We start from the raw sequence: 21,151 nt of genomic DNA on the forward strand, positions 1-21,151 counted from the left end.
GCAAGCAAATAAAAATTAACTAATACAAAAAATGAATGCTTATTTTTAAGGAATCTAATTAAGCACATAAGCTTATAAAAAAAATAAAAAATGAAACAAACTTGTAAGTAATCAGTGATCACGGCACATGTGAGCCTGCAAAGATAGCTCTAAGGGAGCGCGGAAAAACAACCGTTATTTTTAGATGTTCACTGGCTGCCAGGCTCATCCTATGACTTCACACTCAGTAAGTCTTGACCTTTGACCTTGATTGGCAGTGATCAATCGACAGGCTTGTTTAAAAGGAACCTGAGGTGAGACCTATCCTATTAAACAATACCAGTTGCCTGGCAGTCCTGCTGATCTTTTTAAATCACACACCTGAAACAAGCATGCAGCTAATCTTGTCAGATTTGTCATAGACATCCGATCTTCATGCCTTTTCAGGGTCTATGACTTAAAGTATTAGAGGCAGAGGATCAGCAGGACAGGAAATGTACATTATTTAAAAGAAAATTAACCACTTAATGACAAGCTGACTTATAAAAAAACGTCCTGCTAGAGCCTCTTAATGGCTCCAGGTCGTTTTTATAAGTCAGCCAGTGCTACTGCCGCGGATACATGTGAAAATAGTGAAAAAAAAAAAAACCACCAAAGAAAAAATACACCTTTATTTCCAAATACTATATTTTCACCATACTTTGTACTAGGGACATAATTAAAATCTTGTAATAACCGGGACAAATGGGCAGATAAAATGTGTGGGTTTTATGCACAGTAGCAGTGTTTATATTAAAACTATAGGGGATGAAATTGGAGAAATAGTGTATTTTTTCATTTTTTTCCCTTTAAAATGCATAGAAAATAAAGTAATTACTGAAAACAAATATCAACCCCAAAAAGCCCAATTGGTGGTGAAAAAAACAAGATATAGATCATTTCATTGTGATTAGTAGTGATTAAGCTATTGGCAAATGAAAGGGATGAGCACTGAAAGGTGAAAATCGCTCTTGTCCGTTAGGGTAAAAACCCCTTTGGGGTGAAGTGGTTGACATGTCAGCTTCTATATCCCTCTCACTTCGGATCTCTTCTGAAGATCTTACAATACAGGTGGATTGCCTGTGCGTCTTTAGAGACAAAACATGACACAGAACATTTATATCGCGCTTTTCTCCTGGCTGACTCAATGTGCCAGAGCTGCAGCCACTAGGCCACGCTCAGTAGGCAGCATTAGGGAGTCTTGCCCAAGTTCTCCTTACTGAATAGGTGTTGACCTACTGAACTGTGAACCCTGGAAGTGAAAGGAACTTGAAGGTATCCCTAATGCTGATTATCCCAAAAAAGACAACTGTGAATAGGAAAATCAGTACCTAAAACTTTAGTACACCTGCTGTATGGTTCTCGGCTGAGCTGGCCATTTGGGAGCATCTCTGCAAAGAATCTAACAGGTGTACAGCCCCCCCCCCCCCCCCCGATGCGCTTGTTGTGTTGGCCATCTGGACTGCTGGATACTCTTGTCTAAGCCCCCCGTTATATTCAATGCATAGCAGGCCCTGCAGCTATGAATGTAAATTTGGGCACCAGGAGGTGCCCGATTAGCGGCAAGAGGGGACATTTTTTCCCACACAGGCTTTCAGACACCTACATTGCGGCATTCCATACCGGGTGCCCAAATTCCCCTTCATAGCCACAAATTGTGGCAAAAATGGTAAAATTGGGCGGATTTTATCATAGGTGCCTATGGCGGAGCGTTTTTTTCCTTAAGGGCTCCTGCGCACTTTTTTCCTGCTTCGCAGAAGGAAAACATAGAGATAGGATCCCTATAAACTGTTTACTGAGCAAACAAGCTTCTGCTGTTTGTATATCAATAGGAAATCTATTGCACAATGGGGAGATCTGAGTGAGGTGCAGCTTCCTGACACCACTATCATGTGACCCATGGCTCCAGGAGAAAGTAAAGGTAACTTTAAAGAACTAATTTAAGCTCTTTTTTTCATTTGCAGTTGCGGTAGCATGGAAATTGTATTGTAAACGAGGAGGAATTCTGAAATAATGTATACAGGCAGAAGGTCTGATCTGCAGAAACAGAAGCGATGACAGACAGCAGCTCTGCCATACATCATGGTGAGTTTCGTCATAAAAGTGGATGCTTGAGTACGTGCATGCCTTCATCAGTTTAACAATTGTACCTATTGCTCCTCAATTGAAGCGTGACACAGCCCTTAATTTCAGCATATACAAAACAAAGGCAAGCTTGGGCTCCACGTGTCATCAAGGAATACAAAACTTTATTAAATACAAAACTGACAAGTTCTCCTCAGGAACAATACTAAGTCACTGGTCGTTACAAACAATACATAAAGTTAAAAACAAGAGCATGGCAGATTGCTTTATGCACCAGCTGTAGAAAAATTGTATATATCTGCTTCAATTGCAATACATGTATGGCGTAGCATCAATCATACATCCACCACTCGCCCGCGCATTCACTTCCCACTGCACCGTGCCTAATAGCGCATCTATGGTGTTGGAGGGCCCTCTTTCCAAAAGATAAAACGGCAAGAATCCGAGCTCAATTTACTTGGATATTGATATTGATGACAGTCTCATCCTGTTTATGCATCATATATGATAATGTACCACGTTGCAACATGGGGAGATCTCACCAACACAGGCGCTGTCAGCCTCCGTTCACCCCGACATTGTCGCTCCACAAGGGTCCAGCTGATCCCAGAGTCCCGTCATACCTGCGCTACTCTGGCAGGGGATCTCATAGTGGAAGTTGACTAGCAGCGGGGACGGAGTACAACGGGCTTGGAGTGATGGTGAGTTTCCCCAGGACGGGATAACGTTTATCAATCAGGCTGTCCTGGCTCAGCTGGAAAACGACAATCCCGTTCCTTCGCACGGCTCTGAGGCCTTTATTCAATTTGCTTCTTCTACTAAGTTTTCTCCCAGGTGACATTTTTCACACCTTATCAGTAAGATGCCCTGTAAGCCACCAGCAAGCAAGAAAACACTCAGAATAATTTTGATAGTACTTTTCATCTTCTTTTTAGAACTTTTTCAATGGCAGAGTGCTGAAAAGTTCTTTTAAACAGAAAATGAAAAATTATCTCCTAAAAGAAAACTTGAAAAAGTGAATTAAATAAGGGCCAGGATGAGGGCATAAAAATACCTCTAGGTCTAACCGTGTATTTAAATAACATCAATAAGACAGTTCATCATTTTTTTAGTTTAGCCAATGTAATTACCTTAATATGTAAATTTACTGAGCTGCCACTCACCGACTGAAAGGTGAGATCAGGCACTGTTTAGATGAGTTACAGTAGCTCGTTAAGGGTTAGGCACCACCGGGGGGGGGTTAGGCATCGGAGGGGGGAGGTTTCTGTGTGAGGGTAGGGTTAGGTTTAACCATAGTAAAATATTGGTAAACATTACCAATACCTTAATATTGGAGTCCAGCAGTAGAATATTACTAATTGTAGCGATATTCTACTAGCAGCAATCCTCTGCACCCTTTTTTTTCATGTATTATGCAGGAGAAGTCAGTAGGGTAGGAGAACATAACAACGGGATGGTGGTTGAAGACAGTGTGTTATTAAGTGCCAAGAGGGTAGAGGAAAGCATAATTAGATGTTAGTTGGAAGTAGGGTAGTGAGCAATGGAAGTAGGGTAGCGTGAGATGTCAGTAGGCTAGAGGAAGGTTTGAGTTAGGTGTTGAGTGTGGGTGAGGTTGTGTTATGTTTCAGAAAGGTATGGTAAGGTTAGATGTAGATGCTGAATGGTGGTATGGTGGCGTGAGACGTCAGTAGGGTAGGGTAAAGTTAGATTTATGTGCTTAATGGTGATAAGGAGGAGTGAGATTCCAGCAGGATGGGGAAGGTTAGAGTTACATGTTGAGTGATGGTAGGGAGGTGTGAGATGTCAGGAGGATAAGGTTAGATTTAGTTGCGGAATGGTGGTAGGGAGCAGTGTGATGTCAGCCGGATGGGTAAGGTTAGAGTTAGGTGTTGAGTGGTGGTATGGTGGTGTGAGACGTCAATAGGGTGAGGTAGTATAGGGTTAGATTTAGGTGCTGAATGGTAGAAGGGAGGTGTGAGTGTGAGAAGTAAGTAGGGTACGATAAGGTTATTAGCTTTAGGTGCTGGATGGTGGTAGGGTGGTGTGAGAAGTCAATGGGGTAGGGTAAGGCTGGATTGAGGTGCTGGATGGTGGTAGGGTGGTGTGAGAAGTAAGTAGTGTATGATAAGGTTATTAGCTTTAGGTGCTGGATGGTGGTAGGGTGGTGTGAGAAGTAAGTAGGGTACGATAAGGTTATTAGCTTTAGGTGCTGGATGGTGGTAGGGTGGTGTGAGAAGTAAGTAGGGTACGATAAGGTTATTAGCTTTAGGTGCTGGATGGTGGTAAGGTGGTGTGAGAAGTAGGGTACGATAAGGTTATTAGCTTTAGGTGCTGGATGGTGGTAGGATAGTGTGAGAAGTCAATAGGGTAGGGTAAGGTTGGATTGAGGTGCTCAATGGTGGTAGGGTGGTGTGAGATGTCAGCAGGATGGGAAAGGTTAGATTTAGGTGCGGAATGGTGGTAGGGAGGTGTGTGATGTCAGCAGGATGGGGAAGGTTAGATTTAGGTGCGGAATGGTGGTAGGGAGGTGTGTGATGTCAGCAGGATGGGCAAGGTTAGAGTTAGGTGTTGAGTGGTGGTAGTTAGGTGTAAGGCGTCAATAGGGTGAGGTAGGGTAAAGTTAGATTTAGTTGCTGAGTGGTGGTAGGATAGTGTGAGAAGTCAATAGGGTAGGGTAAGGTTGGATTTAGGTGCTCAATGGTGGTAGGGTGGTGTGAGATGTCAGCAGGGTGGAGAAGATTAGCTGACTGTTGAGAGGGGGGTAATGTGTGTTTTTTAAAAAAGGAGGCCAAACTGTACCTTATTTTGCCCAAACAGTGAAACATCTTCCTGATATCAATTCCTGTAGGTCATTTTCATAAGTTTGAACAACTATAAATATTTGTTTTAAACAGCTTATTAGGAAATACTTCTGAGAGACAAGAATGTTTTGTTCTTGCAGAAAAAAACCCGTTTTGGCGGATGTAAAGTTTGACCTCATCTTGTAAAGGTTTAGAATGGCAGATGTGAGGGAACGCTACGGACATCGTTAATAATGATCAGAATGATGTTTGTATAAAGAAAGGCCATGTGCTCTATATGAAAGGAAGGATCTGATCTCAGCCTCTTGTATCTAGCTCGATGCATACATGTAGGAATGAGAAGTGGCCTGGCTTGCTCATCAGAATGTCACCATGTGTCTCCAGTACATCTTGAATTCTCACATGGAGCTGAGGGTCCAGGTCTAATATCCCGCTTGTACTCTTTATTGTGGTAAGATACCCTGCTGCTTATTACCCCTCCTATCAAAAAATGGTCTGAATCACTGGAATTAGAATCTGCTGAAGAATGGTCCAAGATTTTCGACAATATGTCCAAGGTCTCAACAAACATCATTATAAAAGAGAAAGCCTATAAAACCCTATATAAATGGTATTTTACTCCTCTAAAGCTTGCTAAAATCAAGGCCAGTCCTACTCCACAATGTTTTCACTGCACCTCAGTTGACACCAACATGGTACACTGTTGGTGGACCTGCCCACCTATAGCAAAATCCTGTGATGGCTGTTTTCACATCTTTCCATCACCTTAGGGTTCCTGGTGTCTGGGAATATGGGCATGGTCCTATTTAGCAAAGATATCACAGTCCTGCATAAATACCACAACCAGCTGATCTCTTTAATGTGCTAATAGATGCTTGATAGCAAAACACAGGAAAGGTCCTTCAACCCATACTCTTGGCTTCTCCACAAAATTTGGTGCATCGTTCACATGGGGCAAATTAGCCATACTTTGAAATCCACCATGCATGTTTTTGACCAATTATGGTCGCCTTGGATAGCTCGCTTTTCATTAGGCCAGACATCCTCAAGTTAACCGAATGACACTCATGGCAGCATATCATATACAAAGTTATGCTACAAATCCATTTCTACGTGTGTAAGCCAATCTTCTGATGTCTTCTATTTGTTATTGACGTCACTGAATCAGCCCAGTTTTATATTACTTGTGAAATTGTATTGTGAAAAAAGTATTTACTGATTCTGTACTATGTCACGTTTAAATACCTAATAAAAATGAAAGTAAAAAAAAAATAATGTCATCATGTGATTGTAAGACCGAGAAAGAAAGTTGGGTCTGTCGTAGCTGCTGTGTTTGTTGAGAGATCTGAAGGCCTGTACTGTTGCTTTATGTGCGTTATGTGTGACCGAGCTCTCTACATTATGGGTAATAACAGAACTTCTGCTTTGAGGTCCAGCATGGGAAAGGGACGCTTACTGTGGCCAAGCAGTGTCGGCACTCACCTGTGGACTCTCTTGGTAAGGGGGTGGGGGCACGCTCTGGGTGGTCATCATTGACAGAGCTGGTGCTGGGGACACATGTTGCATCATGGGATTGATTCACATCTAGAGCCCTGTTGGAGGGGAGAAAGTCGATTAAAAAGAGTTCTGTTCTTTTATTTTCCAACAGTGCTACGTACAGCCCAGTTTCCCAAAACAAAAGCTGGGCCGCTGTGTAAAATGGAAATAAAAACAGAATGTGATGATTGGCAAATCGTGCAAACCCGATTATTTCACTGAAAAGGATACAAAAACAACGAAGCAAATGTTGAAACTGGGATTTGTGGTCTTCGGAAAATAGACGCACATGTTGGATTTGATGCTAGCAACATGTTTAAAGTGAACCTCCGGACTAAAAATCTACTCAGCAGAACTGAAAAGGCTTGGTGTTTCTTTAACGGTTTCACAGCATCAGAATTTTGTTTTTCTTACCAAAGCATCATTTTTAGCTGCATTTTTAACTAAGCTCCACCCATCAAAGAAAAAACCCCGGGCTTTTTTTCCCTGATGCTGTGCAGAGCATGATGGGATTTCCTATGTTGTTATTCACATTGCCTAGCAACTGGGGGAGGTGCTCAGGACACAGGACAGTTGGAACTGTGTCTCATGCTCCCTGTCAGTCACCTCCTTTCAACCAAAAAGATGGCTGCCATCATGAAATCAAACATTTGCCTGTTCTTTTAAAACAGGGTGGGTAAGAGATTATATTACCTATCTATTTTAATTAACATAACTAATGTAACTTAATGACAGTATGTTTGTTTAGGCTGGAGTTCCTCTTTAAGGAAAGTTGGGACAGGGCGTGTTTACCACTCTGCTGTCTGTTGCAACACTTTTACTAAACACATTTTGTAACTAATCGGGGACTGAGGAGACCGATGACAATAGTTCTGAAAGTAAAATATTAACCCATTCTTTCCTCATACTGGCCATTATTCAAGTCACTTTCTCTCCTATATTTCACACCTAATTAATAAAATGCCTTTTAAGCCACCAACAAGGAAGAAAACAGAACTTTTTCACTTACTTTTTGTACTTTTTTAAATTGAAAAGTTATTTTAAACGGAAGATGAAAACGTATCTCCTAGGAAAAAACGTAAAGAGAACCTAAACTCTTGCATAGGAGAGAAGGTAAACTGCATGTCTAATCCCCCCTCATCTGCTAGTAATGAGCCACTGTAATTTGATCCGTCAGCTCTGTCTGATTGTGCCGTTATGTGCCGTTCAGGCAGGCTATAGGTAAACACAGGAGGTTAACCCTGTATGTGCTTCTATGAAAGCAGGAAGTAACTACACTGCAGCATGTCTGAGGAGCTCTATAAGCTGTAACAAGGCAATGTTTTTTCTGTAAAGGATGGTATGCTGTTGAATACACCACAAATCAAAATTTCCACTGCGCTCCAACTGAACCTCCACAGGGTCTATAGTTAGTACTTTAGAGTGCTGCTCCTGGATTACTCTGGGATCACAGTAATGGCTGGTAAGCAAAAGAAGGGGGGTGGGGGGGGGAGAAAGAGCGCTCTCTAGTGCATTAACTGTTTTAATGTAGCTTCATACGCAAAATGTACAAATAAAAACTCACAATGTAAGTCATAAAAACCTCGCATATCACACAACAAGTGTTTCATCACCGCTTCCTGCAGATGGAAAGTCGAAACTGGTCGCCTCAATACTGTGGCCAGCAGTGATTGGAATCCGAAATTCCGGTAGCGCCAGCGGGAGGAGGAACACGGCGGGATCTCAGCAGCTGCCTGCGCCTATTGCGTCATGGTATGCTGTTGCTTATCTTTTAGGGGAGAGAGGAAGTCCTGGGTTTAGGTCCACTTTTAGCTCGTCCCGGTTAAAAGAATACCATACATGCAATATTTCATCACTAGTTGGGCATGTAGCGTACCATGATCACCAGCCTGCGATCCCTAGGGCACACAGTTTGTGGACCCCAGTGCTGTATAGATGCATTGCTAGGCAACAACATCCGATCGCTATGGGCGGCAGCCATTAAAGGTGTCAATGAATCTTAAGTCCAATTTTAGGTTCATTGCAGGGATGCTCAAATCCGAATTCGGGTGAATCCGGATATCTCCCAGTTACCTGTGCGGGGGAAGGGGGGTCAAGCTTACCTGTCTGACGTCTTCATCGGCCCGTCCCTTGGCGCATCCCACGATGCATTCCACGCGGGTCACGTGACTACAAACACTTCCTCCTTCAACCCGGAAGGAGGAAGTGTTTGTACTCACGTGACCGCCGCGTGGACCGCATCGTGGGAGGCGCAGAGGGACGGACCGAAGATGATGTCAGACAGGTAAGCTTGACCTCCCCGCCCAGCCCGCACAGGTAACTGGGTGATATCCGGATAGCAACTATCCGGATTCACCCGAATTTGGATTTGAACATCCCTGGTTAATTGGTCTGGTAGGGGTTAAAACTTAATAGTAAATAAAAAAAAACACTTAATTTTTTTGGCTCACTGTCACTTTGATTAAAAAAAACCCTTTCACATTGTGTTTCATGAGCCAACCATAGGGGCAATGAACGAGATGCAAATATTTCCGAGTTGATGCAAATTTATGCAAATATATGCAGTTTAAAACCGGAGCAATCAATTTAAATTGATTGGTCTATTTTCAAGCTGCATATATTTGTATAAAAATGTGTATAAGCTTTTGGAGAGAGATAGGAGACTTCATTAAACTTCCTTCCCCTTTTCATCCCAGTACCGCTCTGTTGAGTTGCATGGAACCTGACCGCTTTAGACATGCAAATAAACTAGTAATTCCTGCAGCAATTGTGGCCAGGAAACTTATAGCAAAATCCTGGAAGAACCCCGAAGCTCCCAGTATGGAAGAGTGGATATGGATGATGTCAGATTTTTTGCAAGGTGGCGAGGGCAGTGTAGAAGATGCTGGCACCAACAAACAAATGGAGGAATGGAAAATTGCATGGGAAAAAATAAGTAACATATAATAAGTAGTTGAGTATTTGAAGTGGAGGGGATGAGGAGAAAAGAACCAAATAACCACTATATTACCAACTGAAATTGTAAGGATAAATGGATGGATGAATGTGCAGATGCATGGATATATGTTGAAGTATAGAAGGCACTTATATGAATGTGTATGAAAGGTGAAATAAGAGTAATTGCTTTGCTTCTCAGCTTAGATATGTGACCTGTTTGTGCATGAGGCCTGTCCCCTCCATTGGCTTGGTCCGGCCCTGATGGCTCATGCATGGAGGGCATGTCCATAAAATAAGTGGGTGGTCGGAAAGGGATATTAACCACTTAAAGTTAAGATGGGTAGGTGGAGTTTGTTTTTTGCTGGTGCTTGTGTTTTTTTTTGTTTTTGTTTTTCTTACTTTCTTTTTTCTCTCTCTTACTATAATTAGTTTGACCTGAGCCACTGGTGGAATATTTGATATATTGTAGTGATGATGGAGTGAGGGAGGGGGGGAGGAGAGGAAAGAAAATCAAACTATGATGCAGACCTGAGACCCACGTATGATGGCTTCACAGCTGTCACATGGTCATATCTGGGTCACATAACGGCTGAGTTTGAAAAAGAAAAAAAAAAAAAAAAAAAAAAAAAAAGAAAAAAAAATGTGTATAAGCTGTGAAGTATTTGCATCTCATTCATCATCCCCAGCCAACAGGATGACTCTCCACTTTGCTTCAGTCCATCTTAAATGAGTTGAGAGAAGGCAGCAGTGTTTCTGGATCATGTTCATATGTGGGGGTTTATTTTTTGTTTTTGCATTGTACAGTTTTTGTCTTACATTTATGGATGCAGCAGGAACTGTCTTCACAGGTTTCTAGATCTGTTTCTGAGCCCTTGCAGTGATATCCACTACAAAATCTTTCTCTATATTTAGTGCAGTGCTGATTAAGGCGGTGAACAATATGGCCATCCAATACTGGCTTTTGGCCTTGTCCCTTGCACAAAGATATTTGTCTGGATTCTCTGAATTATACTATGTACTGCACATGATAACATTCCCAAATTATTTGTAATTTCACTCGCAGGATATTATTCTTAAATTGTTGAACTATTTGCTAGTTTTACAGAGTGGTGTACCCCTCCCCATTTGCACTATTTTTTCAATACCCTCCATAAACTCCATAAAGTATGAGACCTGTTGCTATTTAATCAAATTCACTGTGGGATGTTCTACTCCTTTTATTTAATTTATTATCATTACCTACACTTTCAGTCTTTTCTTGCCCATGTCCCAACTTACGTTGCTGGCATCAAACTCAATATGAACGTGCGTTTGAATAAAATAGTAACATTTCTCAGTTTGGACATTCTTGTACAATTTTCAACTAAATATAGACTGTAAATGATTTGCAAATCATCTCATTCTGCAAACACTTTGCGAACGTCACAACTTTTTCTGGGAAGCCGACTTGTACATATCTAGTACAATTCATGTAAACCTGCTGTCATAATAATATGGGGCTACTACTGTATTTCTTTAATTTTTTTTAATTGCTAGCTTCTTAAAGGGCAACTGAAGTGAGAGGGATATGGAGGCTGCCATATTTATTTCCTTTTAAGCAATACCAGATGCCTGGCTGTCCTGCTGATCCTCTGTCTCTAATACTTTTAGTCATAGGCCCTGAACAAGCATACAGCAGGTCAGGTGTTTATTGTCAGATCTGACAAGATTAGCTGCATGCTTGTTTCTGGTGTGATTCAGACACTACTGCAGCCAAAGAGACAAGCAGGAGTACCAGGCAACTGGCATTGTTTAACGGGAAATAACTATGGCAGCCTCCATATTCCTCTCACTTCAGTTGTCCTTTAATTTGTTGGTTCCTTTACTGTCATGCTCATCCTATAGCTCAAAGGAAATCTGTCATCACAAGAATATGGAGGCTTTGGCAGTTGCCCAATTGGCATGTTTATACATTATTCAGTAACATCGAGTCACACATCAAGGCCCGGGGGTTCCATAGGGTAAACTTTTGACCCAGCTCCTTAGGGGCCTCACAAGTCAGGGACTGTAGAGGGCACAGTATGGAGATGTAAAGATCCCCACATTCATTTTTGCCCATGGCCTCAGGTTGGACTCATGATCTACATATGAAATCTGGTCAATCAGGGTTATAGGAAAAGGATTCATGCAACAGGCAGCTAACTTGTTTTATTTAAAGATGGCAGTCTCTGTGTCTTTGTCTCTGCAGGTTTTCTGATCACGCAGCTGTTGTGTCTGATTACGCTGCCTGTGGATTTGCGCTGCCCCGCATGCGCAGTAGGAGACCGTGCGCCCACATTTCCTATAGAATGATGCTGCTGGAGGTAAAATACTAAATATCTACGCTCCCACACATCCTACACTCCCCAAACTTTCTGTGTAGGGAGGGGATCCCCAGAACGACCTCTATGCCAAATTGCAGCCCCCGAGACCCGCTGGTTCCCGAGATAGGTTTCTCTAATCTATCTCCTGAACCAGCGGGGCTCAGGGGCTGCAATTTGGCATAGAGGTAGTTTGGGGGATCCTCTCCCTTCCCTGAAAATTTGGGGAGTGTAAGAGGTGTGGGAGCGGAGATATTTCGTATTTTACCTCCAGCAGCATCATTAACTTCACACTGAGCATGCGTGCTACTCAGTGTGGAAGGGAGCTTCCGGGCAGTGCAATCAGACATTTCACAGGCATGCCAGGACTTTTGATCCTCACCCATCCACCCAGCGACTTAACCAATAAACCAACCAGGGAGCTCGCAACTAAAAAAAAGTGCCCTAAAAAGGTGGCAGCTCCCCGAATCTCTGTCATTATAGGTTCTTGGGCCTAGTGCACACCAGAGCGGTTCGGCAGCGTTTTGCGATCCGCTTGCGGCTGCGGATACGCTTGGGTAATGTATTTCAATGGGGGTGTGCACACCAGAGCGGGAGGCGTTTTGCAGAAACGCATACTCCCGGACTGCTGCAGATTTTGGATTGCGGAGGCGTTTCTGCCTCAATGTTAAGTATAGGAAAAACGCAAACCACTCTGAAAAACGGCAGTTCAGTTTTGCAGGCGTTTTTGTTACAGAAGCTGTTCAGTAAGAGCTTTACTGTAACAATATATGAAATCTACTACACCAAAAACGCTTCACAAAACCGCAAAATGCTAGCTGAAACGCTACAGAAAAATAAGAAAAAGCGTTTCAAAATCTGCTAGCATTTTGCGGATCTGCTAGCGGTTTTTGGTGTGCACCGGGGCACCTTTAAAGTAAACAGTGGCATTAAAGTTACACTGAAGTGAAAAAAAAGAACATATAATATAATGTCTACATCTTAATTTGAGAATTTATCTGCAGTACAATGCTTCGTGAGTACATAGGCCTCACTGTATCTGCTAGACGCTTCCTGACTATCTGACTATTCTGTATCAAGGAAGGTTCAGCAAGGAAGAGTCACGCCAGGCTATATAAAACAAAATTACAACTTTGTAGCAGTAGGAAGCTACAGAACGTTTGTAAATCTGTCATTGGACGATGATGCACCATGTGACCCCAGAGCCAGAGGACAAAAAAGCGGGAGGAGGGCGTGGCGTGTTCAAGCACATGAATGTTTGATGTCCAAAATAAAGTAAACCATGTGACAAGCATCTCAAGTCTATTAACTGCAAACATTATGAAACAGGAATGTGCTAATACAGAAAAAATAATAAATAAAGATATTCATATATCTAAAGATGTGGGTGCTATATATAAATAATAATAATAATAATAATAATAATAAGAAGAAGAATAGGAAGAACAAGAAGAGAAATAAAGTAAAAAGAAGATAATTCAGACAGTAACAGATTACAGAGGCAACATTATTATTATTATTATTGATGATATAGCGCCAGCATCTTCCATGGCGCTGTACAACAACATACGGGTATAACAATACAAAATTAACAATACAACAGTTAACACAAGACAAGAGGGTATAACAGCTGATGCAGTGAACAAATTAACTACATATTTTACACAGGGGTGGGAGGTACGTTAAAAAAGGGCGCCGGGAAAAAAGGGCGCAGGGTTTTAAACGATAAGCATGAATAACGTTTAAAAAACTTGTGCTATATTTTGTTTAAAAATAATGTTTTATAAAGTTATAAATCATTAAATAATGTGTATGAAATCAGGAATTGTAAAAACGTTAATCTTCCCTGTTTAAAAAGTGAAATTTATAATAACGTTTTATAAAAGATTAATAAGAATGTTACTAAAACTATACCTAAGCCTACTCTCACACAGAACCCTCCCTGTACCTATCCCTAACCCCTAGACCCCCCTGGTGGTGCCTAAACCTAAGACCCCCCTGGTGGCGCCTAAACCTAAGACCCCCCCCTGGTGGTGCCTAAACCTAAGACCCCCCTGGTGGTGCCTAAACCTAAGACCCCCCTGGTGGTGCCTAAACCTAAGACCCCCCCTGGTGGTGCCTAAACCTAAGACCCCCATGATGGTGCCTAAACCTAATGCTGGGAATACACGGTTCGTTTTTGCCTTCGTTTAAACCTTCGTTTCGATTGTGCCTTTTGTCCTTTTCGATCCCGAAATAATCGGTCATACGGTTAATATCACCACCCACGGTTTCGTTTTTTTTTCCGATTCTGATGGTTTCGTTTTTCCAATGATCGAAGGCTGCAAAGAAACGAAACGAAAATCCCTTTTTACAGGGACGGACTAGCATAAACGAATATATAATCGATCTGAACAGCCATCAAGCCTACCAATGGCTCGATTAGATGGATAAAGAGAGATAATATCAAACATGTTCGATCACTAGTCGTTCGTTTTTGGGGTCTATTAATCGAAACTATAATGAGATTATGACTATTTTCACATACGTTTTCAACACTCGATTCGTTTACCGAACGAATCGAAGGTTTAAACGAAGGCAAAAACGAACCGTGTATTCCCAGCATAAGACCCCCCTGGTGGTGCCTAAACCTAAGACCCCCCTGGTGGTGCCTAAACTTAAGACCCCCCCTGGTGGTGCCTAAACCTAAGACCCCCCTGGTGGTGCCTAAACCTAAGACACCCCTGGTGGTGCCTAAACCTAAGACCCCCCTGGTGGTGCCTAAATATAAGACCCCCCTGGTGGTGCCTAAACCTAAGACCCCCCCCCTGTGATAAGCATTAATAACGTTTTAAAAAAATATTGTGCTGTTTTTCGTTTAAAAATAATGTTTAAAAAATTATAAATCATTAAATAATGTGTAATCATGAGAAGCAGTTATAAGACATTAAAAGTCTCCGGGCGCCGCTTGTAAAACGTTATTTTTCTCGGGCGCCCTTTTTTCCTGTTTGGCGCCCATTAAACGATATTTATTATAGGAGTGAATGGCGGCGCCCTTTTTGTCCACCTGCCTCATGGGCCCAAATTTCCTGCTTCCGGTACGTACACCCATTACACAGCATTGTGAGACAAGGGGAAGAGAGCCCTGGCCAAAAGGCCTTACAGTCAAAACGTTTAAAGAAAGCAGCCGGCACCATCATATTATAGCTCAATAACTTCTTTTATTCAGTCTTGTCATGTATACAACAACGCTTCAGAGTCGCAGCTCCTTTTTTAAGTTCATGACATACTGACAATCATCGTTTGCTCATCTCTTTATTTATACCCAACCCAACCCTGTAGCAGCCAATCAGATCGCTGCATTTAAGCTACCCAATCAGCGCTCTAACTGTAGAGCGGACTTGATTCAAAGGGAAAGAGCCAATCACCGGACTGCATAAGGCGCAGCCCCACTAAAGAGGATACGTCCTTCCTCCACCCCTCAACGTCACTGACTCCTCCTCCAGGAACGCGGACCTGATGGGGAAAAGGACACCTATGCGTCATCACTAGCAAACAGCCAGTGAGACGCCGACCAATGCGGGCCCGCGCGACAAAGGAACCGCCTGCTTGCTAACCCGTCCACCACCTCCCGACGTCAGGTGGTGATGTAGAGAAGCACTGTAAGCAGCCAGTGTTTCGGGGTCCCAAGGGCTCCTTTCTCAAGGTAGTGATAGGGCTGTCGTCATTTTGGGACTCCCAGGAACTGAAACCATGTCTCATTACAGTGCTATGGATTTATTAGTTGTAAAAAACCAAGGGAGATCGAGAGCCCACAATAGTGTAGTATGTTGGGAACAATCCAGGAACAACTGTATGTGAAATGATACAAGGATGGGCTACCACCGAGGCCACCACCGTAAAGACAGGTGGGGGAGTTAGATCCGACCCCTCTCGGGTGAAGAAGTCGCTCTCTGTAGTTAGGAAACACCCCTCCAACAAAGGGGGACAAGTATGCAAATAATAGAACAAAAATGGAGGCACCAGAAAGGGTAAAATACACTAAAGATAAGTTTAAAAATTGGAGGTAGTAGTGAACTTACCTCTCCATTGAAAACTCGAATTGTCTGATTCAAGTAAACAAAACTTTATTGAATAATTAATAAAGTTTTGCTTACCGGAAACAAACAAATCAAGTTTTTAGTGTATCTTATCCTTTTTGGCATATCTGTTTTTGTCCTATTATCTATAATAGATTTAATTACATCAGCACCTGCATTCTTGAATATAGTTATATGGATGAAGATTGTGTAATTATCACCATTTTCCTTTCAAACACTCTAGGCAAGGAGTGGGCAGCTGCTAGGGAGGACGGACCGGACATCCGGCGCTGAAGGAGATGAGGCTATATCCCAACTGTGTGTAGCCCTGCATACTGGGGGGGGGGGGGGGGGGTGTGAGAGAGACAGCAGGACGTTTACTAGACCACCGGAGAACACGATAGTGGGACCACTAGAACCACCAGGGAAATCTATATGGGAAAGGTGGAACCACTTGACTACAGGGGGAAAATATATGGGGTGGGGGGACCTCTAGAACCACCAGGGAAAGCTATATGGGAAAGGTGGAACCACTTGACTACAGGGGGAAAATATATGGGGTGGGGGGACCACTAGAACCACCAGGGAAAGCTATATGGGGAAGGGGGGACCACTTGACTACAGGGGGAAAATATATGGGGTGGGGGGACCACTAGAACCACCAGGGAAAGCTATATGGGAAAGGTGGAACCACTTGACTACAGGGGGAAAATATATGGGGTGGGGGGACCACTAGAACCACCAGGGAAAGCTATATGGGAAAGGTGGAACCACTTGACTACAGGGGGAAAATATATGGGGTGGGGGGACCACTAGAACCACCAGGGAAAGCTATATGGGGAAGGGGGGACCACTTGACTACAGGGAAAAAATATATGGGAAAGGGAGGACCACTGGGCCACAAGGAAAAGCTATATAGGGGGGAGGGAACCATTAGACTACCGTAGATTAGAGGAAGGAACACTAGGCTACCAGGGAATTCAATAAAGGAGAGGGGGAACCCATAGAGCATCAGGGGAAACTATAAGGAGTAAGGTGCACATCAAAGAAATGTTTATTAGGCTGGGTCAGACTGAAGGGATTTATGTTCAGGGATTGAAAGGCACTCTGCCTAATCAAGTTTGGTGTTTTTTGGGAGGGGGACAACTCTGCCTACTTATATTTGGTGGTTTAGAGTGTGTACCAAATTATGCCCGATACACACCATGCAATTTCCCATCATATAGACGGGTCAAAACGATAATTTCCGACAGGTCAGATCTGATTTAGGATCGTTTTTCTGATTGATTTTCCGATCATTTCTCCACAAATTAGATCAGAAAAACAATCAGATATCAGGTCGGACCTGTCGGAAATTATCGATTGGACCTGGCAATCTGGGAAATTTCATGGTGTGTATTAGGCATTAGTTGGGCAACACGGTGGAGTAGTGGTTAAGCGCTCTTGCCTTGCAGCGCTGGGTCCCTGGTTCAAGTCCCAGCCAGGGTGCTATCTGCATGGAGTTTGTATGTTTTTCCCCTGTCTGCGTGGGTTTCCTTCCTCCATAAAGTATCAGACCTGTTGCTATTTAATCAAATTCACTGTGGGATGTTCCACTCCTTTTATTTAATGTATTATCATTACCTACACTTTCAGTCTTTTCTTGCCCATGTCCCAACTTACTTTGCTGGCATCAAACTCAATAAATTAAAAAAAAGAGATAGAAGTAAGTATAGTAATACTCACAAACACGGGTTACCTTTTAGGTAACCACTGTAATTGCAGGTGGGAAGAACGAGCCTGTCCCCACTCAGGATTAAGAAGTCGCTCTCTGTAGATAGGAAGAACTTGAGGGTTTCCGCCCTCCCACCAAGGGTGGACTAGTACAATATAAGAGTGAACAGAGGCGCCAAAAGAATAAAATATTATAAAATGTTTAAAACACGGATGTGGTGGAGGTGGACTCTTACTCACTCCAAAGGACACAACAAAGAATGTGTTAACATATTACAGTAAAGTTTATTCAAATACTCCACAATATTTGCAACGCGTTTCGCAGGCATGCCCCCGCCCCATCAGAGGCGCTTGGCACAGACTTGGATGGCATTTGCTATATACTCTTTTCTTGCTGCCTGATGGGGCGGGGTCACGCGAGCGAAACGCGTTGCAAATATTGTGGAGTAATTGAATAAACTTTCCTGTTATACATTAACACGTTCGTTTTGTGGTGTCCTTTGGAGTGGGTAAGAGTCCACCTCCACCACATCCATGTTTTAAAAATGTTATCATATTTTATTCTTTTGGCGCCTCTGTTCACTATTATAATATATTTTTTGCCATTTCTCAAGCCCAGAATCAAACAAGTCTGAATATCATAAATCAATTCTAATCCAGTTGTGATGGCTGGGAATAAACAGGGCACATCCTGGAATAATGAGATGTTTGCTCTTCCTAACCCATAAATCGTTGTAGAGAGCTGACTCTCAGGTCCCGCGTACGCAGGCTATTACCGATACCGCCATATTATTAATGCGCGCTCCGAACACACAGGCAGGAAAAATAATGAGCTCGTTATAGATCAGCTAATTAGGGTGTGTTGACATTAAACCCATTAGACCAATTAACATGCTATTACCGCTGGTAGTATTTGAAGGGGCAGAAAGGGGTTAATCTCGGCTGGCAATTAGCCGTCGGGCTGGGGAGGTGGGACGCCCCAGAGAGGGTCCGCGCTGGAGCTTTTCTTCACTAAAACAACAAGGAAGGTGCAAGAGCGCTTGGGGGCCGGTGTGATGCCCGCGTTGCAGCGTGCCACCTTCCTCTGTCTCTGCAACACTTGGGGCCACCGTAAGCCCCGTGCAGCACAGCGCGCCGCCCTCGTCTGTCTCTGCAGGACTTGGGGGCGACTTGATGCCCGCGTTGGAGCGCGCCGCCCTTGTCTGTCTCTGCAGGACTTGGAGCCACCGTGACCCCCGCCCAGCACAGCGTGTCGCCCTTGTCTGTCACTGCAGGACTTGGGGCTGCCTTGATGCCTATGTTGCAGCGCGCTGTCCTCGTCTGCCTCTGCAGAACTTGGGGCCGCCATGACCCCCGCGCAGCACAGCGCGCCGCCCTCGTCTGTCACTGCAGGACTTGGGGCTGCCGTGACCCCCGCGCAGCACAGCGTGCCGCCCTCGTCTGTAACTGCAGGACTTGGGTCCGCCATCACACCCGCGTTTCAGCGCGCCGCCCTTGTCTGTCTCTGCAGCACTTGGGGCCGTCGTGACGCCCGCGCAGCACAACGCGCCGCTGTCTCTGCAGGACTTGGGGCAGCCGTGACGCCTGCGCAATGCCCTTGTGCCTGTCTGCAGCGCACTCCTCGCAAAGCTCAGGGAAGGAAGACAAAAACAGATCTGGAAAATTGGATATGATGTAAACAAAACACATCTGGGCGAGGAACGGCTTGCAGAGGAGGCTGTATGAAACGGAAAGGCCTAATTGCATGAAAAATAAATAACTGCCAGGAGGAGCGTATGGCTCATGTGTGCAACACGCAACGTTTTCATAAACAATAGATAAGCGGACTGGAGCATCGCTCACTTCCAACCTTTCCTGAGTCTGCAGAACTTTCCTCCCGGGGGTCTCAGAGAAACCAAAAAAAAGGGGCATCCCAAAAAAACCTCGAAAATCCAGGATTCTGCTGATGAGTGTTACTGCAGCAGCCTGTCTCATAGGACCGCCGGAAGTTATGTCTCATAGGCCCACCGGAAGTTATGTCTCATAGGACCGCCGGAAGTTATGTCTCATAGGCCCGCCGGAAGTTATGTCTCATAGGCCCGCCGGAAGTTATGTCTCATAGGATCGCCGGAAGTTATGTCTCATAGGCCCACCGGAAGTTATGTCTCATAGGACCGCCGGAAGTTATGTCTCATAGGCCCGCCGGAAGTTATGTCTCATAGGCCCGCCGGAAGTTATGTCTCATAGGATCGCCGGAAGTTATGTCTCATAGGACCGCCGGAAGTTATGTCTCATAGGCTCGCCGGAAGTTATGTCTCATAGGCTCGCCGGAAGTTATGTCTCATAGGCCCGCCGGAAGTTATGTCTCATAGGACCGCCGGAAGTTATGTCTCATAGGACCGCCGGAAGTTATGTCTCATAGGCCCGCCGGAAGTTATGTCTCATAGGCTCGCCGGAAGTTATGTCTCAGAGGCTCGCCGGAAGTTATGTCTCATAGGCTCGCCGGAAGTTATGTCTCATAGGCCCGCCGGAAGTTATGTCTCATAGGCCCGCCGGAAGTTATGTCTCATAGGCTCGCCGGAAGTTATGTCTCATAGGCTCGCCGAAAGTTATGTCTCATAGGCCCGCCGGAAGTTATGTCTCATAGGCCCGCCGGAAGTTATGTCTCATAGGACCGCCGGAAGTTATGTCTCATAGGACCGCCAGAAGTTATGTCTCATAGGCCCACCGGAAGTTATGCCTCATAGGACCGCCGGAAGTTATGTCTCATAGGACCGCAGGAAGTTATGTCTCATAGGCCCGCCGGAAGTCATGTCTCATAGGCCCGCCGGAAGTTATGTCTCATAGACCCGCCGGAAGTTACAGTATGTCTCATTGGCCCGCCGGAAGTTATGTCTCATAGGACCACTGGAAGTTATGTCTCATAGGACCGCCGGAAGTTATGTCTCATAGGCCCGCCGGAAGTTATGTCTCATAGGCCCACCGGAAGTTATGTCTCATAGGACCGCCGGAAGTTATGTCTCATAGGCCCGCCGGAAGTTATGTCTCATAGGCTCGCCGGAAGTTATGTCTCACAGGCCCGCCGGAAGTTATGTCTCATAGGCCCACCGGAAGTTATGTCTCATAGGACCGCCGGAAGTTATGTCTCATAGGACCGCCGGAAGTTATGTCTCATAGGCTCGCCGGAAGTTATGTCTCATAGGACCGCCGGAAGTTATGTCTCATAGGCCCGCCGGAAGTTATGTCTCATAGGCCCGCCGGAAGTTATGTCTCATAGGATCGCCGGAAGTTATGTCTCATAGGACCGCCGGAAGTTATGTCTCATAGGACCGCCGGAAGTTATGTCTCATAGGACCGCCGGAAGTTATGTCTCATAGGCCCGCCGGAAGTTATGTCTCATAGGCCCGCCGGAAGTTATGTCTCATAGGCCCGCCGGAAGTTATGTCTCATAGGCCCGCCGGAAGTTATGTACACACATAAGATGAAACTCAGCGGAGGTGGCCAATAAACCATAAGACAAAATCATGTGATTGGTTTAAAATTACTGCGGTAATCCGATTTTTGTGGAACAATTCTGCATTTTCTGATCTAATGCTATTACCCAGTTGTGGTAAATCGTAAGCTACAATCAGAAATGCCCATTTCTGATCGGAAATTACAATTCTGTAGAATCTAAATGAGCAGC

The 21,151-nt window shown here is 44.2% G+C and overlaps 1 protein-coding gene across 11 annotated transcripts in view; it reads right to left on the reverse strand.

Annotated features, from left to right (window-relative positions):
• Positions 1-21,151, reverse strand: part of PKNOX2 (PBX/knotted 1 homeobox 2) — a 603,376-nt gene that overhangs the window by 134,506 nt on the left and 447,719 nt on the right. For 10 of the 11 annotated variants that reach the window (XM_068238887.1, XM_068238895.1, XM_068238884.1 and 7 more), the window contains one exon: positions 6,387-6,496. The exons of the other annotated variant lie outside the window; for it this stretch is intronic. In XM_068238887.1, coding sequence (XP_068094988.1) covers positions 6,387-6,473 — 87 coding nt within the window. In that variant the 5' untranslated portion in view covers positions 6,474-6,496. The remainder of the gene's footprint in view (positions 1-6,386; positions 6,497-21,151) is intronic. 11 annotated transcript variants of the gene reach the window in all.

This window comes from Hyperolius riggenbachi, chromosome 6, assembly GCF_040937935.1.
Source record: "Hyperolius riggenbachi isolate aHypRig1 chromosome 6, aHypRig1.pri, whole genome shotgun sequence".
Taxonomy (NCBI): Eukaryota; Metazoa; Chordata; class Amphibia; order Anura; family Hyperoliidae; genus Hyperolius; species Hyperolius riggenbachi.